Source organism: Lithobates pipiens, unplaced genomic scaffold, assembly GCF_037356315.1.
Source record: "Lithobates pipiens isolate NorthernLeopardFrog02 unplaced genomic scaffold, aLitPip1_a1.2 Scaffold_8, whole genome shotgun sequence".
NCBI classification, from domain to species: domain Eukaryota; kingdom Metazoa; phylum Chordata; class Amphibia; order Anura; family Ranidae; genus Lithobates; species Lithobates pipiens.
The window spans coordinates 170,952,515-170,975,132 of NW_027507903.1; the positions used below are offsets into that span (position 1 = coordinate 170,952,515).

At 41.9% G+C, this 22,618-nt stretch overlaps 1 protein-coding gene across 1 annotated transcript in view; it reads right to left on the minus strand.

Moving 5' to 3' along the window:
• Positions 1-22,618, minus strand: part of RSBN1L (round spermatid basic protein 1 like) — a 135,693-nt gene that overhangs the window by 80,956 nt on the left and 32,119 nt on the right. The window contains 1 exon segment of the mRNA XM_077471867.1: positions 16,906-17,016. Within this exon segment, the coding sequence (XP_077327993.1) occupies positions 16,906-17,016 (111 nt within the window).

The window sequence follows — 22,618 nt, forward strand, 5'->3', positions numbered from 1 at the left end:
TGTAAGGGTAAAACAGACAGAGAGAGAAAAGGATAAACAGTCAATCCTACCTATGCCAAACACTCTCTCCAATATATAAAAAGCATAAATACTAAAGACCTACCTAACATGAGCGGGCTGGCCACTAGGAGGCAGTAAGGCGTCCATATTCACAATAAACCCACAGTTTAAGAAACACTGCAACCAAAGAGAAAAATAAAACACACATTTTTTTTTTTTTCTAAAAAAGCATTTCCCCAGCCTAAGGGACATGCTCTTACCTTAAACCGCCGCGCTGACAGCCCCGGGAAGTCGCTGCGACCACTGCAAACATTCCCAGGGTTCTGACAGCTTCCAAAGCCTTTTAAATTTGGCGCCCGTGACGTCATCGCCGACGTCAGACGCGAGGCGCTCGCGCGCATGCGCGGGAACCAAGCCTCGGTCTCATACCGGGTTCGCACATGCGCAGAACGCCTGCATAACCCGGAAGTAGGAGAGAGGTTTGCTGGAACGCGGAAGCGAACGCAAACGGCATGGAGGAGACCGCAAGACAAACAAAAAAAATACACACAAATACAATGCTGCCATGGATAGATAAAAGGCTCACCACTCCACCAACGATCACCTGGCCGAACGGACTGGAACACACACGCCATACCTCCAGCAGATAATGGTCACCCATAGCAACGGGACACAGACCGTGCGCACTCAGGTAGGAAATCCTTTCTTCAGCGCTACTCTGCAAATACTCTCCATACCCTGCTTAACAGTCAGGGCCTATCGGAGGAAAATTTCTCAGTCAATCAGCCAATCGATCGTCGTGAAGTTTTATTTCCAGGAAAGAAACCATCTGGTCCTACTGGGGAGGACAAAAAAGGAACACTGATAGTGGCCAGGAGCAAAGATTTATGGGAGTTGGGTCCTATTGGGTAATCGTGGAGGCGGGGCTACCCACACGTATGCTGCCATGGAGCCTTTCAGGAAAAAGCCATTTCTCAAAGATCCATAAAAAGTCTTGTCTAATGTTTGCACACAAACCACCTGGGAGACACACCAAACATGTGGAAGAAGGTGCTCTGGTCAGATGAAACCAAAATCCAACTTTTTACCCACAATGCAAAACGATATGTTTGGCGTAAAAGCAACACAGCTCATCACCCTCAACACACCATCCCCACTGTCAAACATGGTGGTGGCAGCATCATGGTTTGGGCCTGCTTTTCTTCAGCAGGGACAGGGAAGATGGTTAAAATTGAGGGGAAGATGGATGCAGCCAAATACAGGACCATTCTGGATGAAAACCTGTTGGAGTCTGCAAAAGACCTGAAACTGGGATGGAGATTTATCTTCCAACAAGAGAATGATCCCAAACATACAGCAAAATCTACAAAGGAATGGTTCACAAATAAACGTATCCAGGTGTTAGAATGGCCAAGTCAAAGTCCAGACCTGAATCCAATCGAGAATCTGTGGAAAGAGCTGATAATTGTTGTTCACAAACGCTCTCCATCCAACCTCACTGAGCTCGAGCTGTTTTGCAAGGAAGAATGGGCAAGAATTTCAGTCTCTCAATGTGCAAAACTGATAGAGACATACCCCAAGTGACTTGCAGCTGTAATCGCAGCAAAAGGTGGCTCTACAAAGTATTAACGCAAGGGGGCCGAATAATTTTGCATTTTTTTATTAGTTAAAAAAGTTTCAAAAATCCAATAGATTTCGTTCCACTTCACAATTGTGTCCCACTTGTTGGTGATTCTTCACAAAAAATAAAAATTTTATATCTTTATGTTTGAAGCCTGAAATGTGGCAAAAGGTTGAAAAGTTCAAGGGGGCCGAATACTTTCGCAAGGCACTGTATGCAGGTATTTATTATTGTTCTTTGCGCTTCAATGTGTGCTGTTTCGCGCATTCAATTAATTACTTTTCCGGCGCACCAATTAATAGTGCAGTGCCTTCTTCTTAGTAAATCACCCCCTATACGTGCTATATAAGCTTTTAATGCAGAATTAAACTCTGCACTCCCCAGTAGAGATACACAGATATATAGGCTGCAGAATTATTGTCCGAAAATAGGGTTAGTAGCATTTTGCTGATATAAAAAAAAAAAAAAGTGCCGATAATGGCATCCTGCGTCCCTATTGACTGCAATACAAAAACACCAGCCACATTAATTAAAAAAAAAAAAAATTTTTTAACTGTTTCGGTTTTCAGCCAAGTGCATCCTGAATTTTCGATTTCAGTTTTGGCACCGGAATTTTTATTTTGGTGCATCACTACCCTTTGCACTATATGTGGCAAAATTATGAAGCATATTGTATTTTTTGTTATAGGCCTTTACTCCCCCATCATCCTTGAAGTTGGCTCCTTCTTGGAAGCTTTCCAGCACGTAACTTCCATAACCCTGCTTCCACTGATGCGCAGATGTGCAAACCAAAGACTTTCAAGCCTTGCTTTGGACTCCAAGGTGCCATAAATCCATTATTATTGTGAAGTGAGCCAGTGCCAATCATATGGGACTTCAGAAATAAGCAGAGACTCACACGAGCCCGTGTTTTCAGTTGACACAATTACAGAAAGGCGCATGCAAGGTCTTGTCACAGCCTGGAAGCGGTGAATGTATAATCAACTGTGCATGTTGAAGTGATGTCAGCACTTAGGGCCCATTCACAACAGGCACAGTGTCGCAACGGAGTGGCTGGTGTGCGGTGCGGTCCAGCAGGATCACTGCACTGTTTACCCTGTTTTTTTTTTTTTGTCAACTGAACTTTACTGAAATGTCACACAGATATTTCATAAAGTTCATGTTGTTGCCACACAGTGCAAGGGGGTGACTCGCACCATGCTGAAAAAAAGACGCAATGGTGTGAACCAGGCACATAGGTGACATGGCATTTTGCCTGGTCATGCAGTGGACTTGCGCTGGAATGGGTGCCCAGTTGTATCTGGTGTGATTGGAGCTTAAAGAAATCACAATATCTTACAAAGATGAAGATTTATAGGATTTGAGTGCGATCTACAAAAAGCATGTATAAGCACTATTAACAATTGTGGAAACACTTAATTCCTCTTTTAATAAAGCCCATGTTGAAAGCAAACCCAACAGTAATTTTAACCCTTTTACTGCTGACATAAGGTTATTGTCTGCTGCAGCTCAGGCTTTTACACATAGTGAGGGGAGATACATAAGACTGGAGTAGCTGTGCATGGCAACCTATCAGTTTTTAGCTTTCATTTTCAAAGTTGAGAGTAGAAGTTGATTGGTTACTATGCACAGCTGCTCCAGATTCTATCTGCTCTAGTTTCAGCAAAATTCCCCTACTGTTTTTACATTTATTAAGCAGCCTGCTGGTTTTCTGGTGGAAGTGATCACTTCCACACCTCCCCAAGGTAGTGCACCCCCTCTGCCTTGTAGCCTGGGCTCTGCTGCCCTCCTATCGGCTGAGGAAAGGCATGGTAGGTGCCATCAGTGAGAATGGAGGGTGATAAGTGAATTTTGTTGTACTGATCACCTCTCCACAGACAGAGGCAGAACGTGAAAAACACAAGGATTACATCACTTCTGCGTGCATTGCGGTCAATTCAGGGTTACTGTGGCTGGGGAAGGAGCTAAACAAGCACAATCTGTGCTTTATCGCCTTCTTTGTGGTCCTGAGGGGACATTAGAGTTCCAATAGACCCCTGATGTTTCCTTAAAGAAGACTTGAGATACAGTACAGTATGTTATCATATAGGGAGCTATTACACTTATGTAAACAGAAGAGGAGAGAAAACTCCTGACTAAAGCATCAGTACACCTACTTATATAAAGAAACAGTTAGGCTAATAAATGTATATCTCACCATTTAGGAGAAAACTATAATGCAATATTCATGATGGTCATTGCTGTAATTCAAAAAATGCCAGATTCTGCTGGCTCTAGGAGGAGATGGAAATGCAGGGATCACATTAGATCCTGCCCTGTCATGCTACAGTGTTTAGAAATGACAGTTTCCACCATGCCAAGAGAAACTGTAGTGAATGTGGGTGGGTACAACAAAAGCATGTGACTGAGGAGTGGCGTGCCTACACGGAGCCTAGTGCTCATTTACATAGCCTGCATATTCCAGACATGCGGATCTGAGAGCGGATGAGACTCCTGGTCTGTCCTGCCTCCCATGACCTCATAGGTGGCGGGACAGACCAGGAGTCCCTTGGCTGTCATTCTAATGACGTTACATCAGTGGGCTGTTCAGACGGAGAGTCTGATTCCCAGGACCGCCCACTACAGCAAGTGGGGACAGAATGGTGTCACTGCTTGCTGTAAAGAACTACAGCAGGGCAAGGACAAGACAAGGTGGCTGGGGAATAAATGGCATAGCGGGCACGAGTCTTGCAAAACAGATATCATAGGCAAAAAAGCCTATTTAAATGATGCACATCCATTGTCTCAGAAAATATGGAATGGGAAAACAAATGGACACATGCTAGCTAAAGGTATGGAACCACAAGCAATTACACAGAAAAAAACGTTTTTTCCCCCCAAAGTTCTACTTTAAGTAAAAGGGGCAGTTTTTTGAGTGTCATGAAAGTAATCATTTAGAAAGGGTGGGAGGAAGAGTGGTTAGTATGTGCTTGGAGGTAGTCTTTACACCACTGGGTCTAAAAAATAAAAGTAGCTGTTTTGCGGCTTTATTTCAGCATTGCCAACAGTAGTAAAGGGTTTGTAACCCTAAAAGAAAAGAAAATGGATCCTGTTCCATTACAGTGCTTGTGCTGTGTCATTTGGCCCTATCACCTTAAATACCCGTCTGATCCTGCCCCCCCCCCCCTGTAAATTGACTACGGTTTATCATGGCTGCTGAGCCCCGAGACCGTGGTCAGTTTGCGTGCCTCCATCATCCGTTGTCTCTCCTTTGTCCTCCTCTCCCACTCCCACATGTCAGCTGGTGACAGTGCCCAACACTCCCCTCCTGCTGCTACAATTACTGTGTAAAGTACATACAATCCCCTCTGTTAGAAAACGTTCTATGCCCCAGTGTCAGTTCTCATGTGACTGCTCACTGCTCTCCTCTTCCCGACTGACATCAGCGAGAGATTCTCAGGCCCTTCTGCTATAGCTGCCAGATCGACAAAGGAAGCAGCGAGCCATCATGTGAGCACTGCTATGAAATAAGATAGAAATCTGCATTTTTTTTTTTAACAGTACAGTCACTGGAGCATAGAACTTTATCTAGCAGAAGGGATTGTATGTAGTTTGCAAAGTGGCTTCACAATCACTTTAAGTTTGTACTCATACCCAATAATATTTGGAAAAATAAGCTAACACGAATGCCTAGAGAGAATAAAAAAAAAAAAAAAATATGTTATAAATGCTCTCTGCTTGTAATCTGTGGCCAGACAGGCCTCTGTGCACAGAGCAAGCTGGATCACATACACTATTTAGGCAAGATTGTCTGCAGTCAGGAGCGATGAGTGGGTGGACTGGAAAAGTAAACAAGATATGTTTGCAGCTCATTGGCAATTCAATACACTACTCTACTGTGAACAGGGAGCTGAAAACCAAGGAAAAAAAAGCATTTATATAATTCAGAAAGAGAAGACCATGGGCCCTTTTAGCTAAATGCAATTTTTGTATCTAAAATATGGTCATATAATTAGGACTGAAACAACTAATCGAAATAATAGATTATAAAAATAGCCAGCTATTTTCATAATCGATTAGTTGGCCTGCATATAGAATGCATTATTTGTTTACATATCATTATACACAGTGAAGCACACATACAGCTCAGTAGACTGGCCATACATGTCATTAAAGCGGTAGTAAACCCGCTAATTTATTTTTATTTTTTTAACACCTGCAAAGCAAAAGGCATAATGAGCTAGTATGCACCGCATACTAGCTCATTATGAAATACTTACCTTAGAACGAGGCCCCGACATCTGGCCCGATCCACGTCGAGGGAGCCGACATGCTCCCTCTGCGTTTCTTCCGGGTATCGCGGCTCCGGCGCTGTGAGTGGCCGGAGCCGCGATATCGTCACTCCCGCGCGTGCGATTTCATTCCGGCCGGTCGGCCACTGCCGGATTTTCAGGCCGTGAATCCCCTTGTGCGCATGCGCTGCTGCAGTCAGCGGCGCATACCGAGGGGAATATCTCCTAAACCGTACAGGTTTAGGAGATATTTTTTTTACCTACAGGTAAGCCTTATTATAGGCTTTCCTGTAGGTAAAAGTTAAAAAAATGAGTATACAACCACTTTAAGTGCCTGAGAGCTTGTGAATGTGAGAGGAGAAATGCATTCCAGGGCAGGAGAAAGAAGTGATTTAAAGTGATTCTAAAAAAGCAGACTTTTTTTTTTACCTTAACCCTTTCATGCCTAAGCCTATTTCTGACATTTGTTGCTTACAAGTTAAAATCTGCATTTTTTGCTAGAAAATTACCCCCAAACATTATATATTTTTTTATTTCTTTTTTTAGCAGAGAATAAAATGGTGATTAATGCAATATTTTATTTCTCATTGTATTTGCGCAGCAGCCTTTCAAACACAATTTTGTTGGTACAAAAGAAACTTTCATGAATAATAATAAAAAAAAAAAAAAAAAAAGCTAAGCTACAGTAAAGTTAGCCCAATTTTTTGGTATAATGTGAAAGATATTACGTAGAGTAAATAGATACCCAACATGTCATGCCTTGAAATTGCGCACACTCGTGGAATGGTGACAAACTACTGTACCTAAAAATCTCCATAGGTGGCGCAAAAAAAAAAAAAAAAATATTATATATATATATATATATATATATATATATATATATATATATATATATATATAAAAAGGTTACTGGTTAGAGTTACAGAGGAAGTCTAGTGCTAGAACTATTGCTCTCGGCTCTAACGGCACGATGATACCTCACATCTGTGATTTGAACACCATTTACATATGCGGGCGCGACTTACGTGTGCGTTTTCTTCGCTGCGCGATCTCGTGGGGACTCGGGGGCTCTTTAAAAAAAAAAAATGTGATCCCTTTTATTGCGGTCACAAGGAATGTAAACATCCCTCGTGACAATAATAGGTGGTGACTGGTACTCTTTATGGAGGGATCGGGGGTCTAAAAGACCTCAAAGCCCTCCTTTGCACTTCAAAGTATTCAGATCGCCAAAAAACTGCGATTCTGAATACCGTCTTTTTTTTTTTAAACTGCATCATTGGCAGCCGAGTAAACCGGAAGTGATGTTGTGACGTCGCTTCTGTGGTTACACAAAGGAGATGGAATTGAAGCCATTTCTGGCTTCCTTCCAGTCTCACTCTAGCCGGTGGAAGTGCCGGATCGTGGCTCGGGTCTACCGATGGGACAGGGGGCCTGGGAAAAGCCGTGGAAGGGGAGGGGACTCCCCTCTAGCTTCTTCCGGATAACAGCCGAGCGGCATTTAGCCGCATCTGTTGTTATCCCTGAAGAGCCGACCGCCCGCTCTAAAAAAGGTGCCGGGGGGGATGCGTGCAGTTGCAGGCGCCATCCCGGTATAACCCCTGAAAGTCACGGCCGCATATGTGCGTACGGTCGGCGGGACGGGGTTTCAAAGTCCATGTAAACCTGAATTTTTTTTTTAATGAAGACTTCTACCTGGTATAGTAGAAGATGTCAAGTCATCAGTGCCCAGTCTTGCTGCAAAGAGTTAATCCAGCTCTGAGCAATCCTCTTTACTTTTTGTAGCAAGATAAAAAAATGACGTGCACAGAAATTTGTGTCACCACATCCCCCACTGCTGACTGACATCTGATTTCTTTATCTCATGAACAAGCTGAGAGAGAATGTTAGGATTGCAGCTTCACATCCCTCCTCCTTTCTTCTCCAGCTCTCCCAGGACTGGCTGCTCCACACCTCAGCATGATTGGGCCTTTCTGAATCATGTGGTGCCTTTCATGAGTTTTGATTGGATGTTACTCAAAACTCAGGAATAGGACAGTAGGAGAGTGTAGAGGTGGGCGGAGAGTCCTGTGACATCATGACTCTGCCCACTGAGCTCCGGCAAAGAGACCCATCCACCGATTCCAACGTTTTGCAGGGCTCCTACTGCTAAAAGGGGTGACATTTGCAAGGTAGGGATACATACAGGAGGCTTGCACTACACACACACACACACACACACACACACACATATTAATACTGTGACATTAGTTTACACTGGGTAAGTGGTGGGTTTACAACTTTAATGACCCCCTGTATACTTACCTGATCCCAAACTTAATCCAGCGCTGTTCCCAAGAGCAGCAGTACTGCTTTCGCTCTCCCTTCTCACAGAACTCAGATGCAGCAGAGGGAGTCATTGCCCCCTGCTGCTGTCAATCACAGCCTGTGAAGAGGGAGCAGGGGGCGGGGCTGAGCCAGACGCACACAGTGAGGCTAGGGATAGAATGAGTACCCCCAAGCTGCTTGCTATAGGGGCATGATGAAGGCAGGAGGTGCCAGAAGTGCTGGCGGGAAACCCCAGAAGAGAATTGGGGCTGCGTTGTGCAAAACCAGTGCACAGAGAAGGTAAGTATAACATGCTTGGTACTTAACCTCTTCCTGCCAGCCACATTCATATGTGCAGGCTCTCAGTGGGTGGGCTTTAAAACAGAGAGGCCGCATATACGTGGCCCTATATAAAACACGAAACTGTGCCGAGAGCACACGCCCTGCATGCTACAAGCACAGTCATCAACATGGACCGGAAAGCTCTTGATGCATTCTTGCAATTGGGAGATTTACCATTGGTTACTGCTGTGTCAGCCAATCACAGCAGTCACATGCACTGAATGTCTGCCATTTAGAAGTTCTTAGGGCTGTGAGGCGGAGGAGGGAAAGGGTTAAAAAATAATTCAAGTTTTACAACCACTTTAAGGGCTCTGTGCAAGGAAGATCAGCATCTGAACCCAGAGAAGCTGAAGGCAATAAGACATTACAGTTACATATTTTTATAATTTTAGAGCTGCATGATTATTCATTAACCACTTCAGCCCCAGAAGATTTTACCCCCTTCCTAATCAGAGCACTTTTTACAATTTGGCACTGCGTCGTTTTAACTGACAATTGCACAGTTGAGCAATGCTGTACGCAAACAAATTTTGTGTCCTTTTTTTCCCCACAAATAGAGCTTTCTTTTGGTGGTATTTGATCACCTCTGGGGTTTTAATAGGTTTTAAATAGTTACTTTTTGCTATAATAATAATAATAATAATAATAATAATAATAAAAAAAAAATACTTCTTCATCAGTTTAGGCCAATATATGTTCTTCTACATATGTTTGGTAAAAAAAAAAAAAAAAAAGCAATAAGCGTATATTGATTGTAGACGCTATAACTTTTACACAAACCAAACTATGGGAAAGATTTATGACATTTTTATTATTTTAATTTTTACTAGTAATGGCAGTGATCTGTAGTGGTACTGCGACGGACAGATCGGACACCTTTGACACATTTTTAGGAGCATTGACATTTATACAGCGATCGGTGCTATAAATATGCACCGATTACTGTGTAAATGTCACTGGCAGGGAAGGGGTTAACACTAGGGAGCAATCAAGGGGTTAAATGTGCATTCCCCCAGTGTAATCTAACTGTATGGGGATAGGCCTGACTAGGGGAGGAGACATATCGTTGTTCCTACTTACTAGGAACAAACAATATGTCTCCTCTCCCCTGACAGAACAGGGATTTGTGCGTTTACTCTCGTGCAAGCGATCGCGACCACCAGCCACGTGCATCAAGTCCCACTGCCGTACAGCAGGCGCGTGCACGCCCTCTGGAACCCCTTATATGTAAAGGATTTTGCGCAGCAGTGCCATCGTGCTTCAGTAAATGTGTGTGAGCTAGTTAAAGAATCAAGATCACGATTAAACTGTCCTCATTATCTTAAAACAGCATTTCCCGATTCTATGTAACAAGTGCAGAGAGTTCTCTGCGCACTTCTGACAGCTGACAAAAAATAAAAATCCAGGCAGCCAGAAAAGTTTATCACAACATGGAGATAAAGCGAAATATTGTAACAAATTAGTTCTTTAGATCAAAGGAATGAACTTAGGTCTGTAAATGAGGGCAGTTCAACCACTTAAAAAGACTAAACCTCTGTAAGCAACAAGTTTTTAACACTTCTTGTTTGCAAGTTTAAATCTGTACTTTTTTTTCTAGAAAATTACTTTGAACCCCACAAACATTTTTTTTTTTTTGAAGAGACCCTAAAATAAAATGACGATTGTTGCAATATTTTATGTCACACTGTATTTGCGCAGCGGCCTTTTAAACTGAATTGTTTTTGGGAAAAAATACACTTTAACTAAAAAAAATAAACAGTAAAGTTAGTCCAATTTTTATTGTAGAATGTGAAAGAAGCGAAAATCGCAATCTTCTGAGCAAGAAAAATAAAATCATAATTCTCATTTTAGCCAGAATCGTGCAGCTGTGTGTGTGTGTATGTATATGTATATATTAAAGGGCTAATTTTTGTTTAACCCCATCATGACAGGTGGTACAAAGACTACTAAAAGGTCTTAGTGACAGCAGGCGCGGGGTGCCTGTATCCAGCTACCTGCCTATGCCAGGGGGAGTCTGTCATTTATAAATATTAAATTACAATCCAGTCCGAGTATCTGCAAAACAATGTTTTAATCCTTTACATTTTTTTCCCCCCTTTCGATAAAAATTTTGATCCGAGTCTGATACAGACTCAACATCTAGAAGTATACTTATCTCTTCTGTTATTCTCAAAGTTGACTAGGTATTTTTTTTCCCCTAACTATATACGGTAGCTTATTTATATTTACCAATGCATATAGATATTCAAGAATAGAACTACATTATACACCATTTTTTTGGGATCTGATCAACACAATAATATCGCCCAACTAATCGATTATGAAAATAATAGTGTCACCCCTACATATTATACAACTGTGCAATCATTTTATTTAAAAATAAATGAATGCACCCCATGTCTGCCATCCACACATGCAAGGAATGTTTCCCTTTGTGGCAAGTCCTCAAAGCAAAGCCGAACATCTTCCGTGGCCCCTTAGGCATAAATGAGCAGTGCAGATGGAGCCCACTACAAGGGAGGGCTTTTTTCCTTTTCCATAGTTCAGCTTTAAAGTAATTAAACCAGACGGTGAGCCTGACAGTAACTAGCTTTTGCAGGAGACGTGCCAGTACCTGTAGCTGTCTGTTTTGTGCTCCTTGTGCCCGTTTAGGTACACTGGTGACATGCCAGATTCTGTTTATATAATAGTAAAACAGGTTTCAGATCTTGCTGTGATATTAGAAGGCACATATATGGCCTCATTTTATGTAATAAAACGTGTTAGCCAAGCAGTTTCCTTCAGGGGTTTGTCATGCTGCAGAGCACAGTGCTGAAAACACTGACCTCTTTCCACAAGCAAGAGAAGCATTTGGCTTCTGCAACAATATGCCACGCAATTAACAATTGCTGTTTTACAGAGAAATGCATTAAAAGACTTTAAAACAAAGACCATAAAAATAAAAGGATGAGGCCCACGTGTGAAAAAAAGCCTCTCACCACTATGATCATATTTTATGGATAAATGATGTAACTGCATATATTTACACAGGAGAGAGAAGAGTTACCCACTGCAAAACCTTTTCAATCAAAACAGGATACAAGTGTAAACATGAACTGAAGATTAGGCATAACGTATGAAAGGGTTTCCATCGACAGCAGCTGCTCACAACTTTAGGCCTCATGTTCGCAGGGCGTTTTTTCCTGCCGCTTTTAGTAGCATCAGGCGTTTATTTTTTACAGTTTAAAAAAAAAATCATCTGTTATTCTATGTTTCCATGCACACGTAGGCTTTTAGGAGCTGTAAGTGGCATAGGCGTTTTAAAGCTAAAATAAAATAAAAACCCCTAGGGCACTCTGGAGCAACAGCGTTACAGCTGTAAAAACGCCTGACGCGGCTAAACGCATGTTAACGCTGTATACATTGTTATGCTGCATCAAGCATTTTTAAACCGTAATTGAATTAGGGAGTGGAAAATAGAAGAGGACAAAAATTTAACGCCAAAACAAAACAAATCTAAAAGCAAGTTTTTACAGTTGCTTTTTCCTGGCGTCGGGACTGGCTTTGCAGAGTTTTTTTTTTTTTTAAAGCCTCGTGTGCATGAGGCCTTAAGATGGGATAAAGATTATCTTCATCAGCAAAATACTATACCCAGAGTGTGCCTGCTCTAAAGCCTAATAATATATATATTATATAATATATATATTTATTTCACACACACACAAAATTACCTCAAATATTCTACTTACAGGTAGAAGATAGACAATTATCAGTAAACTGGTGATCTTGTAACAAGGCTGCTTGTACACCCGATTAAAACCTAAAATTCTAAATCCAAGCCCAGGAATTACTCTACGAGTCTCTATACGAATAAGCTCATTGATGAAACGCAGTAGAAGGTGGACATTTAGATGCCTGTGCATCTGATGACACAACTTTAGAGTGCGGCTTCCTCTCTCCTCTTGATGGATCCTTTCTGTCATGCAGGGGATGAGGTGCGCCCAAGTGCAGAATCTTCCTCCTGTGTGGAGACAACTATGGAGGAGAGCCAAATGTCTCCAACTTCAAGGGCCACCAATTTAAGCATAACACATTCTGCACCATCAAGCGTAAGGACCAGGCTAATTGACCCGTTACAGGGAACGCTCCCATACCTTATCATAGGTAAAGGCCCAACAACACAAGTGACATCCAAAAGATGACCAGTTCAGAATATTAAGTCACAGAAAGATCCCCTGATGAAGCGGGAACGGTCTGTTCTGGGAAACCAGACAGAAGTCCCATGTACGAGGTGCCTTTAATTATACTTTAACCCTTTCACTGCCAGGCACTATGCTCTAGCCGCTTCAGGCAGCTAGACCATGTTTTCAATTTTTCACAAACTCAACATAACTTAAAACAAAATTCCTGCTACATCTAAAAGCGAGAACTCAGTTAAAGCAGAGTTCCATCCAAAAATGGAACTTCCACTTGCACTCCTCACCCCCTTACATGCCACATTTGGCATGTAATTTTTTTTTGGGGGGGGGGGGGGAGAGTGGGCTTCATTAGGAGGGCGACTTCCTGTCCCACTGTCTCCTTCCAACCAGGGATCGCCAAGGCGGCCCCTCCCGCTAGGCATTCTCCTGGGACACGCGACAGGTCCCAGGAGATCACCTGTCCACTCCAGGAGCGCAGTACGACTCGCGCATGCGCCGTGTGTGCCCGGCCGTGAAAGCCGAAAGCTGTCACGGCCAGGTGCCCAGAGTGGTAATGGAGGCGCCGGCGGAGAGGGGGAGAGGAGCGACACCCTGTTCGGCCACATCACTAGACCGTGGAACAGGTAAGTGTCTGTTTATGAAAAGTCAGCAACTACACTTTTTGTAGCATAAAAAGCCTGGAACTCCCCTTTAATAAACAAATATTGCCATTATGCATCGTTGTGCACAGATTTCTTATTGCAGCACAGTGCAATACAATGCACAATAAAATGCTCATCTCTCCAGCACTGTTCCTTGCTCTGGTACTCATGCATATATTTGCCAGCACACCATAGATCACCATATGTCCTTCAAAGCTTTTATTGCAGAAAGATCACATCACAAAAAACAACAAGTGCAATGTTTCGGAGCCGATTAGGTCCCCTTCACCTGGCATGTGTCATATGGTACAGAATTATTGGTGGAACTTTTCCCCTGCTGCTGTTCTCCACCTATTGACACGGGTTTCTCACAATACATACAATTGTAGCCATTTTGTTCACAGCCCACACGGACACCATTATTTATTAGCTGCAAAACCAAGATATAGAACACTGCATGTGAATATTTCGTACTATTTTCTTTATTTAAAAAATAAAATAAAAAATGTACATATAAAAAAGGTATTTTTTCTCCATGTTTAGAAAGTCCCCCTTCTCTACATTCAGTACTGAAATTTGTACTTCTGCTATAGTGTTGTTAAAAGCTTAAAATTTCAATCGATGGGCAGCTGTTATTTTCCATAGCTTATAAAAAAAAAAAAAAAAAAAAAAGAATAATAATTCCTGCTTTGCACAATGGCAATTTTTCAGTCTGTAGTTGGCATTTTCCAGAATCCCCGTCTCCCAGGTCCTGTTGGCTAAATACCATTCTCATAAGTTCTAACATAGCCTTAGGTAATATTATAGGCAGTCTGTTGCATTAAATATGGCATCCCAACTAACGTTACAGAACGCTCATTGATCAGGAATGGCCTATTCTAAAGGGGAAAAAAATGCTAAAAATTGGGAAGATGTCCTGTGGTCTGATGAGACCAAGATAAACGCATTTGGTTCAGATGGTGTCAAGGGCCCAACCAGGTGAGGAAGTACAAAGACAAGTGTGTCTTGCCTACAGTCAAGCATGGTGGTGGGAATGTCATGCTTTGGGGCTGCATGAGTGCTGCCGGCACTGGGGAGCTACAGTTCATTGAGTGAACCATGAATGCCAACATGTACTCTGACATACTGAAGCAGAGCATGATCCCCATCCCTTCGAATACTGGGCTGCAGGGCAGTATTCCAACATGGTAACGATCCAAAACACACCTCCAAGACGACCGCCGACTTACTAAAGTAGCTGAGGGTAATGGTGATGTACTGGCCAAGCATGTCTCCAGACCTAAACCCTATTGAGCATCAGTGAGGCATCCTCAAATGGAAGGTGGAGGAGCGCAAGGTCTCTAACTTTCACCAGCCCCGTGATGCTACCATGGAGAATTGGAAGAGGACTCCAGTGGCAACCTGTGAAGCTCTGGTGAACTTCATGCTCAAGAGGTTTAAGGCAGTGCTGGAAAATAATGGTGCTACACAAAATATTGATACTTTGGGCCCAAGTTGGCCATTTTCACTTAGGGGTGTACTCAGTTTTGTTGCCAGTGGTTTAGATATTAATGCATGTGTGTTGAGTTATTTTGAAGGGGACAGCAAATTTACACCGTTATACAAGCTTTACATGCACTACACTGTAGCAAAGTGCAATTTCTTCAGTGTTGTCACATGAAAAAATTGAATAAAATATTTACAAAAATTATGAGGGGTGTACTCACTTTTGTGAGATACTGTGTATGCCCATTTATAACTAAGAGATAAAAAAAAGAAAAAAAAAAAATACAGTATAACATGTATTTTAAATGAGAAGATATGAAATCAGATTCACACATTTTTAAACCCAGTCTATTGAAGCCACTTCAAACACTCTACACTATTCAGACAAAGAGCTGCACAGTCACACAAGAAAAAGAATCTTTGTATGATAGTAAACTAAAACACCTCTGCACAACGCGAAACAGAACCAGTCTAACAACTAACATGACCTTGTATCCCACAGCCGTGAACAAAGCGTACGCAACTACAATACACAAAATCATAAGCCAACTATAGATTCCAAAGAAAATTGTTCGGAGTAATAACTGCATGCAAGAGACAATGTACAAAATATATCTAAGTACTTGTCTATGTCCTGGTTTTTATACACCCCCCATGAAGAATTAAAAAAAATTTGACCTTACTTGCAAAAAAGGCAAGTATATATATACTTATTCTAAAAATCTCAATGACTTTTCTGGAAGACTTCCACAATGGCTCAGATAACACAATTAATGATATTTGACAGTGAAGATAGATCTTATTTAATTTTAAATAATCCCATTTAAATTTGCATGACTTGGCCTAAAAAAAAAAAAAGAAATCAATATTTTGTCTCAGACTTACTTTTTCCACCAAGATAAAAAGAGAAGCAACAGTTTACACGTGCTCATATCTTAAGCTAACCTAAAGTGTCCAGCCAACATTCTTTTTTTTTTTTTTTTATAGAATGAGGAAGGTTTAGATCCAGTCAGGTTTCTACTGCTATCCAGGGCGTTATTATAAAGAGATGCTCCTTGCTTCCTATGAGGCAAACACGTTCGGAGCGGTCAGTAAAGCAGGAAATGAGAATAAATTACTCCAAAAGAGCCCCCGCACATTAACTGTGAAGCGTGACAGTATTAATCATTTCCCACTATCTACTGTATTAATAAAAAAATAAAATTAAAAAAAATATTAATTTTTGGCTTTGGAAAAAAAACAAAAAACAAAAACACACACTTTACATGGTTTAGCTCACCTTTTCAGAAAAAAATGCACTTACCTCTGTGAATGATCAGTTATAGTTTCCATGCGGCCCAATTTAGCAGCAATGGGGTTTGGAAACCATTCTGCCTCCTCTTTCCCTAGAACACCAGGACAGATCAGAGAGGTTCCGATTGGTCAGTGTGGTCATGAGCCAGCATCGAGCAATCACAACTGCTGTGATCCGCCCTGGCATCCCTAGAGAAAGTAAAGGAAGAAAAGCGTGGTTTTCAAACCCCACACTCACAGCACATGCTGAATGGACAGTGAAACCCATACCAGATCACTGCAGCCTGTACCTCTTTCTTATGTAATATAGTCTGGACCAACACATACTGTAAGCTGTGCTGGATATTATATACACTGAACAACTGCAATTTGTACTTTTGACTATACATTATATATCCCAAATACATCACATACTCCAGACAGTTGAATGTGTAATTTCCGCCTACTCAACAAATGACATACTTTGCTCCTACATTTTTTTCCATCTAGTATTTTGGCTGTCAAAAACATTTTAACTTTTTTTTTTTCTTTAATAGAGAACCTACACCACTAATAATCGGACTATATATGAATAAGGTCCAAAATTAAGAAATATGGCCTGTCAACATGACATTTTTTATTTTACACATACAAACCAAGTACAACCCGCAATTGCCAGACAGCCATTCTCAGTTGTCATGGCAACTGGTTATTGTCAGTCCCTAAACTGACAGATCTGTAAAACCTCCATCACAAAAGCACCAATACAAAAAGAGCTTAATGGAATGTACCTTTTTGCAGTATTTTCACCTCTCCATTTTCCTTTTTCGCTTCATTCATTAATTTATGTTTCTTTTTCTGCTTCTCTTTATCTTTAATTTTGACTTTTTCTTTTAAATCACCTTTAAAAAAAAAATAGAAGAGGCATTTAAAACTCAAAACTAACAGATGTTGGAAGAAATGTTTTCACAGAATACAGATCAAGCAAACAAAAATCCCTACAATAGCTCACTATTGCTTACATAGTTTTACAGCCACGTCATTTAAAATAAAAAAAACTATCACACACTTGGAAGAATATTAGCAACACATGCTAAATTCTACAAATACAATTATTGAGCACAACTATCTACAATGTATAAGCTGCAGCCATCCTTAGCTAAAAAAAAACAAAAACGTATGTATGTAAAAAATGTGTTGGAAAGTACTTAAAATATATGTAATGGATGCGCAAGTTCCTTTAAAAGAAAAGCGCAGGATTTCAAAATAATAAACATCTATACTCACCTGGGTGGATGCATTGATCCGACGCTGCAGCTGTCCCCTGTCAACTTGACAACGATAACCGAGTGATCAAAGACCACTGATTGTTCAGTTCTCTGGCACACTCTGATAACAGATTGGTGACTGTAATTCACTGCTTTCTCCTCTGCCCCTCCAGCACTCACTGGAGCCCTGGATTGTGGAGTGGGTGGGAGGTGACTGGGTCAGGCTCTCAGCAGCTTGCCAAGAGGCTGAGCCAGCTGCCATGCCAGTCAGGCATCTGGGTATATCCCAAAATTATTGTTGGGATCCCTGCAGAGCCTGAACCGGTTCTGTGATGTCAGCAGACATTGGGCTTTAGCCCACCGATAGCTGAATCTGGGTCACAGAAGTGCAGAACGACGTACATACTTGTGACCCACAGGAAAAGTATGGCCATTAAAGCTTTGCTCATACTTCTCCTTTAAGAAAGTCATGTGAACAGCTGTCACAAAACTGAGGAATGAACCATTTCTTTATTACCAAAACAACCAATTTAGTTTTGGTATATATTTTAGAAGAATCATGGCAAGTTAAATAAATGGAAGGTCAATAATACATATAATACTGCACTAACTAGAGGTGCACCAAATGGAAATTTTGGTGCCAAAACAAAAAATTAGTTTAAAAAATAAATAAATAATTAATATATAATTGTATTATATTCGTTTTAAGCAATATCATGAGTTTAAAAGAATATGATTTTATTGTTGGCCATCATCGGCACCTTTAAACGCAAGAAAAGTTCAAGAAAAACGTATCCCTTTAAATTCTATGTACAATTAGGGCCATATATATTTGGACACAGACACAATTTTTATACTTTTGGCTCTGTATGTCACCAGAATAAAATTAAAATGAAACAATCCAAATTAACCACTTTAAGAGCTTTGATTTTTTATTTATAGCAAGAAAAAAATTATTTTAACTTGTCTGAAAAACAGGCCCGTTCCTTAAAGTGGTTGTAAAGGTTCATTTTTTTATTTTCTAAATAGGTTCCTTTAAGCTAGTACATTGTTTGGTTCACTTACCTTTTCCTTCGATTTCCCTTCTAAATGTTTTTTTTCTTTGTCTGAATTTCTCACTTCCCATTTCTCCTCAGTAAACTTCACAACATCATCCGAGCGGTGTTTAGTCAGCCAGAACAGCTTACTGAACAGCTTACTGAGGAGGAACAGGAAGTGAGAAATTCAGACAAAAAAAAAAACAACATTTAGAAGGGAAATCAAAGGAAAAGTTAAGTGAACCAACAATGCACTAGCTAAAAGGAACCTATTTAGAAAATAAAAAAATGAACCTTTACAACCACTTTAAAGCGGAGGTCCACCCTAAAATGGACCTCCGCTCATCGGAATCCCCCCCCCCCTCCAGCGCCACAATCGGCACCTTTCAGGGGGGAGGGGGGTGCAGTTACCTGGATAATCCAGGTAACTGCACCCACTTCCGGGCTAGCTCTCTGCGGAACGGGGCGTACGTTCCGCAAGCGCCCGCCCCCTTCAGCAAGTGCCTCGCTGCCTGCTGGGAAACACACAGCTCCCAGAGGCAGCGGGGACCGTCCGGATTGCGCCGCGCGGCTCGCGCATGCGCAGTAGGGAACCGGGAAATGAAGCCGAAAGGCTCCATTTCCTGATTCCCATACCCAAGATGGCGGCGGGACCCGGCAGCCGAGCGAGCGATCGGCTTCGGGTGCCGACATCGCGGGCGCGCTGGACAGGTAAGTGTCACTATTTAAAAGTCAGCAGCTGCAGTATTTGTAGCTGCTGGCTTTTAAAAAAAAAAAAAAAAAAAAAAACGCGGAGTCCCGGTGGACTCCCGCTTTAAGGAATGGGCCTGTTTTTCAGACAAGTTAAAATATTTTTTTTCTTGCTAGAAAATTACTTAGAACCCCCAAACATACATATATACACACACACACACACACACACACACACAAACGGCGGTCGCTGCAATACTTTATGTCACACCGTATTTGTTCAGAAGTCTTACAAACACATTTTTTTGGATTAAAATACACTTTTTGACTTAAAAAAAATAAGACAACAGTAAAGATAGCCTAGTTATTAGTTAGTTATATATTGTGAAAGATAATGTTACGCCGAGTAAATTGATACCCAACATGTCATGCTTCAAAAGTGAGTTACAGAGGAGGTCTAATGCTGCGTACACACGAGCAGACTTCTCGTCGGACTGAACTTCGAAGGACTTTTCAGCCTCACAGGGGAGCGGACACGATAGTCTCCGCCACTATCAAGGGCTCTGGTAAGTGGCAGAGAGGACCAAAGCTTGGTGGGAGGGGGCCCTCTCCCGTCACCGATAAAAGTGATCTTGTGGAGAATCGGACAGCTGCCCTCTGTTTTTAAAAACACTGGGCTTATTATGGCAGCTAGCTGCTGACAAAACAACAGTATTTAGCATCGAAGTACCAACATAAAACGATGTTGGCTGGTCCTTAAGTGGTTAATTTGAAGTGCAGACTTCCAGCTTTAATTCAAGGGGTTGAACATAAATATGAAAGCAGAGGTCTGCCGGCCCCTTTAAAAATTTAAAGTCAGCAGTAGCTGCTGACTTTTAATATTAGGACGCTTACCTGTCCTGGAGTCCAGCGATGTTGGCATTGCCAATAAGGCAGTGTAGCCTTTCAGCTTTTCAGTCGGGTTCCCACTGTGCGCTGTGCTCTCTCACTGGACCGGCAGAAGGGAGGAGGGAGACCGAGCTGCGACATACTTAACCGCAGTCCGGTATCCGCTCCCCCCCAAAAGGTGCCAAATGTAGCACTGTTTGGTCGGGCGGGGGGGGGGAATCAGTTTCCTCCTTCACTGACGGGCACTGATAAGGTGGCACAAATGGGCACTGATGAGGAGGCATTGATATGTAGAATTGATGAGCACTGATATGCAGTACTGACGAGCACTGATAGGTGGAACTGATTATCAGCACAGACCCCCCCTCTGACAGTGGCCGATCGGAGGCTCTCCCTGTCAGCGCGAACAGAGGAATGCCGTTTACCGGCACTTCCTGGTTCTCGCTATGATCAGCTGTGACTGGTCAGAGCTGATCACGTGGTAAGAAGCCTCTGTCAGAGGCTTCTTATCACAAATCGGAGATGCGCACCCCAGCGCCGACATGTTATCCTGCTGAATATCATATGACGCCCAGTCAGGATAACAGAACCACTTCCCGCCCGTCAGTCTGTTATAGGCCGGACGGGAAGTGGTTAAAAAAAAAAAGCATTCTTTTTTTTATTTATTTTTTAACTGGAGCGCACAAAGTATTGCACCCGTGATCAGTAGATAAGAGGTGCAGTTACAAGCTCCAGCACACTCATTCTCCAGCTTTCAGCCCTTACCTCTATATGAGCTATCAGCTTGTAGGCTGGAGGGAGTGTGAATGGACGTGCTGATCAGCACACTCGCATCCCATTCAAAACCACAAGTCCGTCTGCCGTGGTGGTTCTCTCAATCACAGATCCCTGTAAATGAATTATGTGGCTATGTGGGCAGAGCCTCGCATATAACCACGCTATTTTCAAAATATGACAGCAGGTGCAGGGAGAGTATCCCCCACCCGCTGGCACGGGTAAGGGGGGAAGGTTGCTTAACGTGTTACACCATAAATATTGATAACATGTTCAGAAAGATGAACTTATCCTTTAGTGAAAACCTGATCAGCATGGCAAAAACATGTGCAATACCACTATAGCCCCACTTCAAAAAAGCATAATATACACGTGGCATCTTTATGTTATTTACTTTTTCTCCCTACAATACAAGGCAGCACACATGAAAGAATCCTACAACTGCTCTGCCCCACCATATTCAAAGCTTTCTCATTTAGCTGGATAGGATCAGATAGTGCCATTATGAGGTGAGGGATGTCTATTGAGACCCACCATATGGTTTCTAACCGCTTCATTAAAACTTTTTCCTTTGCTTTGGGCAGCATCTGCTAGGCAGCTGAGGTATGGATGGCTTATCAAGTTTCTGGAAACTGGTTCACTAGGAGAGAGCAGCGTCAGTACCAATTTCTCCTTTTAACTATTGGTTCCAGGCATCTTTCCTTCCTGCATACCATATTATTTTCCTTAATCTACACAGTGGCATTATCAAGTCACAGTAAAGCTGGTTATAAAGACGTGCTCAAAAGTTTACATACCATGGCAAAAACTGAAATGTTGGCATTCAAATTTTGAAAATATGACCGATCATGCCAAAAAAAACAAAACAAAAAAAAACCTGTCTTTTATTTAAGGATAGCAATCACATGAAGCCATTTATTATCACATAGCTTTCTGGATTCTTTTTAAATCATAATGACAACAGAAATCACCCAAATGTCCCTGATACAAAGTTTACATACCCTGGAATGTTTGGCCTTGGTAAAGACACCGAAGGTGGCACACACAGGTTAAAATGGCTGTGTATAAATAGTCAATGAGCTTGTTAGCTCTCACGTGGATGCACTAAGCAGGCTAGACGCTGAGCTATGAGGGGATAGAAAAAAAGAACAGGCATATTCAAGGCTTTGGATGTCTAATTATATCCTTTTCCATCTTTCTAAAGTTTCATTACCTTGTTACACAGGTCTTTTGACTGTTCTTGTCTACCTCCTCATGGCTCAGTGTTTAGCCCGCTTAGTGCATCCATGTGAGAGCTCACAAACTCATTGACTATTTATACACAGACACGAATTGTGATTTAAAAAGCCACAAATGTGGGCAATTGACCTTTAATTGCCATTTTAACCTGTGTGTGCCACCTTCTGTGTCTGTACCAAGGCCAAACATTCCAGGGTATGTAAACTTTTTATCAGAGCAATTTGGCTAAATCCTTATGATTTAAAAAGTATCCAAAAAATGACATGCTAATAAATGGCTTCAAGTGAGTGCTGTCCTTAAAGTGGACGTAAACCCACTCTCATCCTTTCTAAACTACTGCAATATTGGTCATCTAGAAGGATGTACATGCCTCCTGCATGTATACTTATCTGTCAAATATCTCCCCTCTGCTATGAGACCTGGAAAACTGCATATTTTTGGGTGGGTCTGTTTTCCAGGGCTCAGTGGGTGGAGTCGTGATGTCAGTAGACTCCCCGCCCACCTCTACACTCTCCTTAACATGCATTTTCTCCTGTGTATTTCTTACACTGAACTTCTGCTATGATCACTGACATCCAGTCAAAATCCAAAAAAGTCCCCACATGACT